Here is a 13,827-nt window from a genome sequence, read left to right on the forward strand (position 1 = left end):
TATGAAGGATTGAGAGGCAAGGCTGGAAGTCAGAAATTCCTGGAAGGTTTGGAGGGGGTGATTTTGAGGAAGAGGAGGTGGGTCCCGCTGTGACGGAGGACGGAACTGTTCCAGGCAGGGTTCAATTTGGATAGTGTCTTGGGGAGTTGGATCATTAGGGGTAGGCTTAGGATCATTTTTCTTTGTGGCAAAGTGATATTTCCAGCAGAGAGTATGAGTGTAGGACAGTATATCTTTGACGATGGCTGTTGGGTTGAATCTGGGAGTGGGGCTGAAGGTGAGGCCTTTGGATAGGACAGACGTTTCGGATTGGGAGAGAGGTTTGGAGGAAAGGTTAACTACTGAATTACGGTGGTGTGGTTCCAGATTGTGTTGATTGGAATTTTGAGGTTTTGGAGGGAGTGGAGCTGGAAGTGGGAGATTGAGTAGATGGGAGAGACTGGGTTTGTGTGCAATAGAGGAGGTTGAGGTTTGCTGGAAAGGTTGTGAAGGGTGAGTGAGTTGCCTTTCTGGAGGTGTGAAACCAGGAGATTGGATAGTTTTTTTGAGGTGGAGGGTGGCATGCTGTTCTAATTTGCGGTTGGCCTGTAGGAGGATGCTCTGAACAGCCGGTGTGGATGTGGGAGAGGAAAGATTGAGGTCTTTTATTAAGGATAGGAGTTGTGGGTGTGTTCATTGGCTGAGTTGATGTGTAGGTGAAGGATTAGGTGGGTGAGGGCAATGGATTGTTCAGTTTGGAACTGGCATAGGGACTGATGGAAAGAAGGGTTGCAGCCAGAGATGGGAACTTTAAGTGTGAGGCCTTTGGGGGTAACGCCAAATGTCCGACAAGCCTGAGAAAATAAAATATGGGAGTGTAATCTGGCTAGGGCGAAGGCATGTTTGCGGAGGGAATGTAAATAAAACTTAATGGGGTCGTTGTGGGGGTGTTGTGAGGGTGACATGGTATTAGAAGGTGGAGAGTGTAACATGAGGCTGGAATGAAAATGAAAATAAAAATATATGGGGAGAGATAAAGGTGAACTAGCAAGCAACTGGAGATCTGGTGTGAAAAAAGGCGAAAAAGTGTTGGTTAGAGCTGGGTTATGTTGATCCTGTGGTGAACTTGTGTAGGTAGACAATGTGCATAAAGGTTAGGTGGTTGTGTTGCCGCCAAAACACGTTAAAGGGTGCAGAAATTCGGGAAAAATTCGAAAAATCTACGTGTAAATGTATTAAAAGGAGTAGTTTTGTGGTGGCAGATTATGAAAATGAGGCTAACAATTTTCTGACAAAGAATAATAACGTCAAAACCAGTGGGAAGCGGCTAAAAATGATCAGTGATGTGAGAAAAACGGAAATAAAGCAAAAGTTATTAGAACTAGCCGAAATGGTTGTTTAATAGGTGAAAGGAACTGTTTGCGAACTAGAAATGGTGGATTTTATAGCGGCGGTAGTGTTGAAAGCGGAAAAAAAATTTTTTTTTTGTTATGGTTTGGAAGTGGGTTACGTATTATTACGTATTATTGAGTATATATCGGCGGGATAAAATTGTATAGTAGATTACGGTAAAAGGGGAAAGTGAATTGTGAATTATATGTATATGTGAATTGTGCCCCACTTGTGACAGGATACTTTCTGGGACTGGATCAGACTCTGAATGTGGCTCTCCAGCAGGGATACGACTTCCTCAAATCCTGCCCTGAAATGAGACCCATCCTTCATGAAATCCTCCCCACTCCACCAAGAGTGTCTTTCCGCCGTCCACCTAACCTTCGTAACCTCTTAGTTCATCCCTATGAAATCCCCAAACCACCTTCCCTACCCTCTGGCTCCTACCCTTGTAACCGCTCCCAGTGTAAAACCTGTCCCATGCACCCTCCCACCACCACCTACTCCAGTCATGTAACCCGGAAGGTGTACACGATCAAAGGCAGAGTAACGTGTAAAGCACCCACGTGATTTACCAACTGACCTGCCTACATTGTGAAGCTTTCTATGTGGGAATGACCAGCAACAAACCGTCCATTCGCATGAATGGACACAGGCAGACAGTGTTTGTTGGTAATGAGGATCACCCTGTGGCTAAACATGCCTTGGTGCACGGCCAGCACATCTTGGCACAGTGTTACATTGTCCGGGTTATCTGGATACTTCCCACTAACACCAACCTGTCAGAATTCCGGAGATGGAAACTTGCCCTTCAGTATATCCTCTCTTCTCATTATCCGCCAGGCCTCAACCTCCACTAATTTCAAGTTGCAGAGGACGGTTGTGACTGGTAACCTAACAGTTGTGTTATGTGTTATGTTCAGAGTTCTTTGTTTCCCTCTGTGGCAAATTTGTTTTGTAGAAGTGAAGGCCTGAAGCATGTAGCAGAAGTACAATGCAAGTGTGGTTGTTACACATAAAGATCAGCGAACTGCTCAAGTTTTGCGTGGTCATACACGGGAGTGTGTGATCGGTGTTCTAACATTTCAAGGAGGAGAGAGATACAATGGTGCAACTATTGCCTCCAACGAAGCAAGTCAAAAGCATTGCAGATGCTTTGAAGTTTCATAAAAACACGGTTGTCCAAGTCTGGAAGTAAAAATACTGTGCAGGACAGGAAAGGGCGGATTGTCAAAGCTAAGGATGCCTGTTAAAAAAGAGGAGAGAACAATGATTAACAAACTTGACTTCACTCGAACAAGATGCAGTTTGTCACCACATATATGGATATTATGAAAGGAAAGACCATCCAAGCATAGAACACTGTGCATTATTTTTTGTTTGGCAGAATTATTATTATTATTTCTATTTTTCTCAGACCTTAGGTCTGGTTAAAAATGGAAAGTGACGCGGACCTTCATCAAGCGCGACTTCCTTTTAACTGTATGGTATATATTACATTGTATTTAGGAACTTTCGGGTTATTGAACATGTATCAATAATTACAGATTTCTGTAGTTGTATATATAAGTTTGGATGTAGCTGTATTGTGTTGATGTACTGGTGGATATTGTGTGGTATGACTCCTGTAGTTGATAGTATAATTGGTATAATGTCAACTTTATCCCGATGCCAAATGTCCTTTACTTCCTCAGCCAGTTGGATGTATTTTTCAATTTTTTCTCCTGTTTTCTTTTGTATATTTGTTGTATTGGGTATGGATATTTCGATTAGTTGTGTTAATTTCTTCTTTTTATTGGTGAGTATGATGTCTGGTTTGTAATGTGGTGGTGTTTTATCTGTTATAATGGTTCTGTTCCAGTATAATTTGTATTCATCATTCTCCAGTACATTTTGTGGTGCATACTTGTATGTGGGAACGTGTTGTTTTATTAGTTTATGTTTTATGGCAAGTTGTTGATGTATTATTTTTGCTACATTGTCATGTCTTCTGGGGTACTCTGTATTTGCTAGTATTGTACATCCACTTGTGATGTGATCTACTGTTTCTATTTGTTGTTTGCAAAGTCTGCATTTATCTGTTATGATATTGGGATCTTTAATAATATGCTTGCTGTAATATCTGGTGTTTATTGTTTGGTCCTGTATTGCAATCATGAATCCTTTCGTCTCACTGTATATATTGCCTTTTCTTAGCCACGTGTTGGATGCGTCTTGATCGATGTGTGGCTGTGTTAGATGATACGGGTGCTTGCCATGTAGTGTTTTCTTTTTCCAATTTACTTTCTTCGTATCTGTTGATGTTATGTGATCTAAAGGGTTGTAGAAGTGGTTATGAAATTGTAGTGGTGTAGCCGATGTATTTATACGAGTGATTGCTTTGTGTATTTTGCTAGTTTCTGCTCGTTCTAGAAAGAATTTTCTTGAATTGTCTACCTGTCCATAATGTAGGTTTTTTATGTCGATGAATCCCCTTCCTCCTTCCTTTCTGTTTAATGTGAATCTTTCTGTTGCTGAATGTATGTGATGTATTCTATATTTGTGGCATTGTGAATGTGTAAGTGTATTGAGTGCTTCTAGGTCTGTGTTACTCCATTTCACCACTCCAAATGAGTAGGTCAATATTGGTATAGCATAAGTATTTATAGCTTTTGTCTTGTTTCTTGCTGTCATCATCATCATCATCATCATCATCATCATCTTCTTCTTCTTCTTCTTATTATTATTATTATTATTATTATTATTATTATTATTATTATTCAGTGGCAGCAAGACTTCTTTACAGTTGTCAGAGCCTTCTATTTCCAAACAAAAGTCCACCCCAATAGCTGAACGGTCAGTGCATTGGAATGCCACGCACTGGGGCCCGGATTCGATTCCCGGCTGGAGTGGGAGATTTTCTCTCCTCAGGGACTGGGTGTTGTGCTGTCATCATCATTTCATCCCCACTGTTGACACGGAAGTCGTCCAATGTGGCATCGCACTCAATAAGATTTGCACTTGGTGGCCGAACTTCCTGCCTGGGAACTCCTGGCCACTGACGCCATGCAATCATTTCCATTTTTCGAAAAATAAAAAAATTAATGCATGCAAAATTATAATGGAGACAGATGATATTGTTGCGCAGCATTGTCAGTTTTTAAGAGACATTGTTAAAGTACCATTTGAAGACACTGTGTGGCTTACCTAAACATAGGTAAGTGACACTCATTCTGTCAGAAATGACTGGACAAATGATAGTATATGTTGAAGCGTTACTTTTCCCTTGGGAAAGGATGCAAGAATCACTGTCTTGATGTGCTGGAATTTCATCTGGTTTCATACCAAACTGTCATCTGGTTTGAACGCTGGGGGAAACAAGTGACTATCACGTGAGACGAACCTCAATAGTTTTCTGAAGCAGTTCAAGTGGACCAACTATTGGAAAACAAATTGGTCATCTGTCATTGTAGAGGCTAATGCCCCACACCATGTTAAGCAACAAGGATATTACGATCCTGTAAAGCGAAGTGTGAGAGGTTAATACAGAGCAGCACAGCAGTTGGGCTTCTATGGCCATACAGCACATGCACACTGCAGCAAACTGAGAACATTGCTCCCTTCCATGTTCAACTGTGGTTCACTGTCAATCACTTTGATATTCTGATCAGGGTATAGGCTTGGTCTTGCTGAAATAGTTACCCCACCCTCCATGTTCATTGGTTTAGAAAAACTATGGAAAACCTAAATCAATGTGACTGGATGTGTGTGTAAATCTGGACAGCCACTGTTAAACAGATCACATGCAGAGCAGAAACAGGTCTTAAGGAATGGAGAATTACACAAACTAATGAAACATAACTGCAAAAAAAAAGTAGTGACTGCAATAATGGTATGTCCTGGGCAAAAGAGATACTTTTTTTTAGTAAAGATAACAACTCATCAAATAATAAAGGTGTTGAGACACTGGAATGCACAAAAAACGAAATTGAAAAGTTCCCTAGGTTTCAGGCAAATCCTTTTAGACCTAGAGTACAAATGCAACAGGCTAAGGGAAAGTCTAATGCATGATGGAAGAAGAAGTACAAATGAAATGAAGTGATGATGTGGCACTGATGGTCAGGAGTCCCCACCTGGGGAACTTCGGCCGCCAAGTTGCAAGTCCTTTCAGTTGACGCAACACTGGGTGACATGCATGTCGATGATGATGAAAACACAACACCCAGTCCCCAAATGGAGAAAACCAATCCGACTGGGAATCGAACCTGGTCCCACTGCATGGCAGACAGACAGACAGGGGACGGACACTGAGCTAGTTTTGCTTACTTTTATTCCAGGAAATTTTTGATGTTATACTTTGACTTTCCATTGCCAGACTCCTTATACGGAAAGAGTTCAAAAACATAGTGCTGACTAACTAACAAATGGTAATATGAATTAGTTAACAATATTTTTATTTCTAGAATGAGATGTTTTTCAGATGTTAAACTGGGTGAAAGGTAAGTGTGTGTTTCAGAGACAGCACAGGTAGGTGTCAAACTATGAATCTGTCAGCCTTGGCAATTGGCAATGGGAAGGGAGTACTCAAGTACTGATTGGTCCTAAGATTTTAAACTGGCTTTTAATATTACTGTGACCAACGGGAATAGTGTATACCATGAAATTACACCATGGTTTGGATTTCACTTTAAACTATCGGTCTCCTTATAACTGTTCCATTCTTGGTGTATCTTGCATGACATTGTCTTCCTGTGGCTTTCTGTAATATTTTTTCTTATCAGATTTACCATTTTCTGAGAGCTCATCATTTGCATTCTGGAATTCGGCTCATGGTTGTGTAACGTCTCTTAGCAAAACACATTTACATGTGATTTAAAAAAAAAAGAGGAGGAGAAAAGAATAATTGAACTGGATGATTGTAATTGCGTGATCGACGATTGTGTGAATTTTATGTAATAAAGAGTAAGCATTATGTGTCATGTTTTGTTCTTGCATAGAATTATGTGCTGATTTTTTAAAATAATATCTGTATCGGCAAGTACTGAAACCGCCACAGATGACACTTATTAAATATCAAACAAAGATGAGAATAGGTGATTAGTATAAATAGTAAAAAACGAGCATTAATTTCTCTGCCATCTTCTTGTAGTTACGTGAGTAGGAAGAGCCTGTGATGTTATATTATATGCTTGCGTAGCATTCTTTTGTCAAGATTGTGAGAGGGACGCCATTAGACATAGCTTTGGAAAGGTGTGTAATAACTTGATTTGTTTAAATGTTTTGAATAGAGTTACTTAGTGAAACCTTGCATTATGATTTGTAGGAAGCTTGCCTGGTATTTTATCCCATCCCTTTAAGACATTTTCAGTTATTTAAATATCATTCGTGGTGCAGAGGTGCGCTACAAACGAACGAGCCGCTGCTGCGGCGCATTCAAATTGCATTAAATGAAACCCATCATACTGCAAAGAAGCGGGCGGGTAATAGTGAACTAAAATTATTTCTTTCAGCTTTCCGAATTGCAGAGCAGAGCAGCAGATTTTATGATGTGTTTTACGGGTTGACGCAGGCTGCTGATAATATATTATTAACAGTGCAAAAAGATAATTTACCGTCATGACGTAAAAGAAATCTTGCTGTGCATAGTTCTGGTCTGGCAAACCTTATAGTAAAAACATCTTTTTCTGTGGCAATAGTCTCATGTTCTTGTGTTAGTCGTGGTACTTATTGGTGTTTTACTGTTAACAAAAATCCACTGCAAAATTTTGACGTTGAACAATCATTGCGTACTGTAACATCAGTATTGATAACGAAGTAATTTTCATTAACCTTTTCAATAACTATAAAGTAAGGAAGATATGTTGAACTTTATGGCAAGTTACAGTAACGAAAAAATGTTCCTTTAATAGAAAGCCAGATCTAGAATAATAAGAAAATAATATATTTTGTTTTGTTGAAAATTAATGATCCAAAGAAAGTCACAGCACAGCATCACTAAAAGGCATTTCGAGGCACTTTTCGTAGCAACATATTTTATTTCATATATTAGTTGTTACGCGAGTAATAATAAAACAAAGCAAATAGTAAAGAGCCAGCGAAAGTTGTTAACTATTGATTTACCTCTACTCCTGACTTGTATCTTTACTCTCTTGAACAAGATGTCTGAGTATTTTTTTTTTCTTTTTTCTACTACCTATATCTTACACTATCTTTCCACTACCGAATTTAGTACTCCAATGTTTCCAAAACTAGAGCTTCAATACACTTTCTTAAATAAATGGCCTATCATTGCAATAGTTGTTATTTCCTAAGTGCCCATGAAATAGACACCCTTCATCCGTGTAAATATCAAGTATTTCTTATCTACTGATAAAACAGTAAATAAGATAACAAATTTCTTGAACAAAAATGCAGAAATGTGAGTAAAATCACTTAACACTGTGCTAAGATGTTTAATTGGGCCACAGTTGTAGGTATGAAGATAAAACTGCTTCATGTCCAAAATTACGTACCATATCCTTTCTCATAGAGCTGCACCATTTGCTTCCCACCATGCATCTCGGGAGGATGCAGATTATTCAATGAACGAGTGTGCGTACGGAGCTGTTCGACAGCACCGGCACGGAAGGTGTCACAGGCTGCGATGAGCACTCTGAGGCCATTCTCAACGAGCCAAAAACAGATCTAGAAAGAAGGCAGTCAGTTACATTAAGTCATACTCTTACATGGCTAACAAGAAAAATAATCAGTTATTGACAATATAATGTAAATGGATAGATAAACCATCAAGTGGCGGCAGGAGGGGGGAAAAAAAAAAAAAAAAGAAATTGGCAAGTTTTTGGAGGAACTGGCTCCTTCTGGCAGAAGAGTTGAAGGGGAAGGAAGAGGGATGAAGGAAAAGGACTAGAGAGGTTTACTCTTTCCTTCTCAACCTGTCTGGTAAGTCTCCCCGACCTGGGGCTCTGGGTGACTTTTCTAAACTGTGCCCTTTTCTTTAAGCCTCTAGTCCTTTTCCTTCACCCCTCTTCCTTCCCATTGAACTCTTCGGCCAGGAGGAGTCACTGGCTCCAAAATCTTGGAAAAGTTAAATCTTTTTGTGTGCGCGCGCTCACTCCTGCCGCCATTTGCTGAGTAGATTTTTTTATCTACCCATTTCCATTAGGTATGTAGCAGCATGTAATTTATAGAAGCACACACACTTCCTCGCTTTCAGAACTAAAAACTTACTTCCTCTGGGAGAAGAAAGAGATAGCTTGGGAAGGTTAAAAGGGAAGGGAACATCACACAGATCCCAGGATGAGAGGGACCCACCTGTAATGAGCTGAAAGAGAGACAAAGACATTGGATGAGGTTCCAGAGGTAATAGGTCAGAAACTAATGGCATGTAAATAAAGAAGTATGTATAAAAATATAATGAAAAATAATGATAATGAAAAAAGGGGGTTAGTGGAAATTAAGTTTAGGTGGATGTCAAGATAAGAAGATGCACTGGAGAGCCATCTCCCATCTCCAGAGTTCAGGAAAAACATAGTCGAGACATTGCAAAAAGGTCCCCAACAGCTTGCAGCACTGTTGCCATCTTTCAACTGCGAAGTGTTAACGGTTGCAGGTGAAAACAGCAGCTGTTTACAGAGCTTCAACAACAATGAGGCACTGCCACAGAGACGTTTATAAAATCGCATTATGTTATTGGTTGAAGTAACTCCGCAAAGATGCCGTGCCCAGCCCGCTGCAACTGCCAAGGATCAGCTTACAATGACAACTGTAAATCTTGATGATGGCTCCAAATAGCCTATGTGGCGTAGCAGCAAGCAGGCATTCAGGTCCTTGTGCCATGCTATAAATCACATTTAACAACTGCATGCTGTGTATCCCCAACTATGGACCTGTTACTTCTACAATGAAGATAAGTACACAGTCCAGTCACATTGATCTGACCACTTGTTGAAAGCCTGAATAACCACATTTTGCAGCACAACCCTGCAGGAAGAGAAAGTGAATCGGGTTCTGGAAGGTACTGACAGGGATGTGGAGCCATGCTTACTACAATGCTGTGACCAGCTGCAATGGGTTTCTGATGAAAGTGGTCTCACAGAATCTCGATTGAGCTTAAATAATTCTGGCTAGTTTGATGGGCAGGGGAGTATTGTAAACTCATTCTGGTGCTTTTCGAACCACGCACATACAGTTTGAGCTGTGTGACATGTTGCACTGTTCTTATGGTAGATGCCACTGTGCTGCATGTACAGGTGGACATGGACCACAAAGATGGAGGCATAACTGTGTCGATCCATTGTGTCTTCCAGAATGACAGCATCACCAAAGGAACACCGAAAGCTTTCCCCCACACCATAATGCTCCGTCCTCAAGCCTAGACCATTCTGACAATCGCACGGCTGTACCCACCAATGGCCTTCTGTCCAATGGAGCATAAGATGTGACTCATCTGAAAAAGGCACCAATTGCCACCGAGTGGACGTCCAGTTGAGGTACTGGCATGCAAATTACAACCTTCGACAATGACCTACAGAAGTCAGCACATAGACATTCATAAAGCGCCTGCTGTAGAGTTCAGTACTCAACGACATTTGTTGAACGATCGTCAAGGAGACATTGTTGATAGCCCCTTGGTTCATCTGGGTGGTCAGCTGCTCAATGGTTGCATGTTTATTCACCCATACACATCTCCACAACTGCTGTTCACCTCATCCTCTATGATCTTGGTTTTAGATGGCACCATTTCACCATGTATGGCATACGTTAAACACGGCAGTGCACCGTAAGTTTATAAACTTAGCCACTTCACTTCAGAAATGCTTCCACCCTTGGCCCAGTAAGTAACCAATGATCATACCCTTTTGGAAATCAGCTAAATCACTGTTTCCACATCATGACAAGAACATTGTTTTCTGCATCTTTCCCACACACTTTATATACCCGCCACTGTTAGTGCTGCAACCGTTTTATGCAGTTATTGCACATCAATGTTGAACATAGTGGGTAGTCGCACTGATGAGACTGGACCATGTATATATGTTATTTTAGTTCTGATTAATTAAAGGAACATGGTGATATTCTTGGTTGAGGTACCAACTAAATCGTATGTAAACTGATGCTGTAAGTAACAGTTTTGTTAAAGTCAGATAATTTCCTGTCAAAACACTAGTAGTTGTGTTACATGGCTGTCAGCTCCACTGACTTCCCTACTAAAGGCAGACTAAATTCTTATACTACCACCTTAAAGCCAAAGCTACAATAAACTGTATTTATGAGAGTATCTATTACCTTTGCAAGATTTGTAGATTTCCCCACACCATTGACACCACAGAAAGTGATGACAAAAGGCCGCCCCTGGCGCCGGGCCTCCAATGCATCTCTCAGCACATCGACACGACGTTTCGGGGACAGAATGCGAAGCAGAGCATCAGTAAGTGCTGCACGGACCGTTTTGGCAACAGTGTCAAATGTTCCGACAACCTGCAATGTGCAACAGACCAACAATTCTCAAACTTACAGCACAGATAAATTAACAAAGTAAAGAGAAGTTACTGGAAAGGCATTTGCAATGCAACTAAGAAAAACAACAGATTCTGCTGTGAACTGCAGTACCATACAAATTGAAACTGTTTAAGCTTATCAATTACAGATATTTTACAATGGATGACTGTAATCTAATTAAATATTTATACAGATAACTGCAACCAATCACTTACAAAATAGTTTTTTTTATTTCCATGAACTAGTTTTTGAGCCTTTTCAGCATCATCACCACATGGAGCATACAAATGTTACATATTTATTCTCGTAGGGTGATGCTGGTTACTTGCTCTGTGACAACAAGACAGCAAACACTATTGCCATGAGTGATAGTTAAATAGCAACTTATGTTAAAAGTGAATTAATTTACTTACTGCTCAATGCAAAAAGACAATACAAATGGAAGCTACAAGATGGATATTAAGAAGTGTACTGCCCACGCTCCCACCATAAGTAAACAAATTCATTGTTCAACACAACTTGCCATATAACTATCGCACATGGCGATACATTAAAGTATTTACTGTCTTTGTGACAATTTCTGCATTCTGCACCTGAAGTTGAATCTGAAAAGGCTCGAAAATTAGTTTGTGGAAATGATCAAATATTTCATAAATGACTGGTGACAGTTTCTGTGTTTATATTCACTGAATATAAATAGTCAAACTGAGTTTTAATAAACAAAACTGTGCAAGTTCACAGATGACCAAGTCTGATCTAAATTTGTGTTCAGCTCTGTTCAGTGTATGAGGTGGACACCGTGAAGAATAAAATGGTGAATGATTTATGCAGCCACGCTTGCAAATGTTATAAAAATTTCTACGATTTTGGTTTTTTTTTCTGCTAACCAATGTTGTCTTTATGGAGAAGGTGCTGCAATTTACTGAGGAGAACCAATGATTCACAATTAGAGAACCTGGCAGCCATTATACAGTATGAATCAACACTGATCCTCGTTATGTGAAACTGTCACAAAGCATCTGCTGTTCCAAAAATTGTGACTTCCTAAAATCATACCTTGAAATACAGTCAATGCTGTCTGAAATGTTGCCCAGTACAGCTAAATGCTTTTCATTGCCCCCCTAACTCACCTTCTGCCCCCAATCTCTGTGATACCCTGGTCAGACCCTAAACTACTCCTCCAACCATTTGCCTAGCCTATAGCTCCTACCCCTGATCCCATTCCTGCAGTAAGGCTTGAACTATGCATGGTCCTACCACTATCTGTATCAGCCCTGTAACTGGCGAAGCATATAATATTAAAGGGGAAGCCACCTGTGAAGCAACACACATTGTGTACCAGCTGTCACTTGAACGGTGTTAAACCATTTACAGTGTTATGACTACCCCCAAGTTACCAGTTAGGATAAATGAGCACAGACAGAGGGTGTATACTGCCAACACACAATAATGCATAAAATGCTCAGCATCGTGACAGTCATGAGTTCGGTGCCTCTCTCACCACAAGTGCCATCTGGATTCTTCCTCATGACACCAGTTTCTCAGAATTCTGCGAGTGGGAACTGGCATTACAACATGTGCTTGGTTATCACTGCCCATCAGGTCTAAATTTACATTAATTTACATTAATTTCCATAGTCTCAGCATTTCTTTTCAGTTACTTTTCCTTATATATTTTTCCAACCTATTTCTCCATTCCCTCATATATTTACCATGTAAAATGCAATTAGCTTCCCGCTCTTACGTGATGTTTTTCAGTAATCTGTGTCTTGCCATTACCCATGTTCCACATTTAAGTTCTCAGGTTTTCATATCTCATTTGGTGCAGACACCAATGATCAATCGTTTCTTCTCATTCCATACAGGAAGTCTCCCCTGATCCAAGGTTACTGGCAACTTTTCCATAATTCTCCCATTTCCTTAACCTCGTTAGTGGTTTTCCTTCCTCCTCCTTCCTTTCCTCTCAGCCCTTCTGCCAGGAGGAGCCACTGGCTCTAAAAGCTTCCACATCTTTTGTGTGTATTTCTTGTACTACCATTTAGTGTGTAAAGTTTTTTGTCTATCCACTTATATTTCTACTGGATCTGATAGCTTCTCTAAGAGAATGTCCAGGAATACATTAAAACATTCCAACTATTTTTAAATGTGCTCTGGTACTTTATTACACTTGTTTCAATGCTTGTTCTTTACGTCTTCATTTTCTTTTAGTAAATGCTTATCATACTGACTTTACACATTGTTATTGCAACATTTTATTTGCTAATACAAGGTGAGTCTACAAAGTTAGGAGAACTGTCACAGAAAAAAGAAACAAGAGTTACAAATAAAATACCTTTACTGTCCTTAAAAGTAATGACCACTAGTTACAACACATTTCTGAAATTGGTTTAAAACTTTTGCAAACTGTCAGCATACATTGCTTGTGCAAGTGCTTGAAGCTCCAATGGATATTCCGGACATCTGCTAGTGTTCATGAACAATAGTGCGTACACTGTCTTTGCTTTTCTTTAACTCTTCTACTCTCACCAACCATCCGGAAGCATCCATCACACTCATGTTATTGGAAAATGGAGCAAAAAAATGGAGTAAAACATGGACATGATGTTTTGCTTCAACTTAAGCAAATGGTGATGAAGACTCACGGAATGTTAATGTGAATATGTGGTGTTGATGCGGTGAGTAAAAAAGGTGTCTTCTGAATGGTTTAAATGATTTAGAGGCACGAAGTATGGCGTTGTGGATGAGCCAAATTTGGGTCAACATGCATAATCCCAGGCAACAATGAATCAATGCAATAGATGTTTGTGCATGATTAATAGCTGCGCCTGAGAAAGAGAGCTGAAAAGTTGAAGGTAAGCAAGGACAGTCTAAACACTACAGTTCATGAAAATTGCAGACTTTGGAGATATCTGATAGTGTGTGACCGCAGTGCTTCGAGCCATTCCACAAGGTGCATTTGCTGACAGTTTCCAACTGTTT

General features: G+C 40.0%; 1 protein-coding gene across 2 annotated transcripts in view; it reads right to left on the reverse strand.

The window, feature by feature from the left end:
* Positions 1-13,827, reverse strand: part of LOC124717011 (signal recognition particle receptor subunit alpha homolog) — an 81,614-nt gene that overhangs the window by 18,045 nt on the left and 49,742 nt on the right. For both annotated transcript variants that reach the window (XM_047243653.1, XM_047243652.1), the window contains 2 exons: positions 10,636-10,827; positions 7,863-8,034 (listed from right to left, as the gene is read on the reverse strand). In XM_047243653.1, coding sequence (XP_047099609.1) covers positions 7,863-8,034; positions 10,636-10,827 — 364 coding nt within the window. The remainder of the gene's footprint in view (positions 1-7,862; positions 8,035-10,635; positions 10,828-13,827) is intronic.

This window comes from Schistocerca piceifrons, chromosome 9, assembly GCF_021461385.2.
Source record: "Schistocerca piceifrons isolate TAMUIC-IGC-003096 chromosome 9, iqSchPice1.1, whole genome shotgun sequence".
Classification (NCBI taxonomy): Eukaryota; Metazoa; Arthropoda; class Insecta; order Orthoptera; family Acrididae; genus Schistocerca; species Schistocerca piceifrons.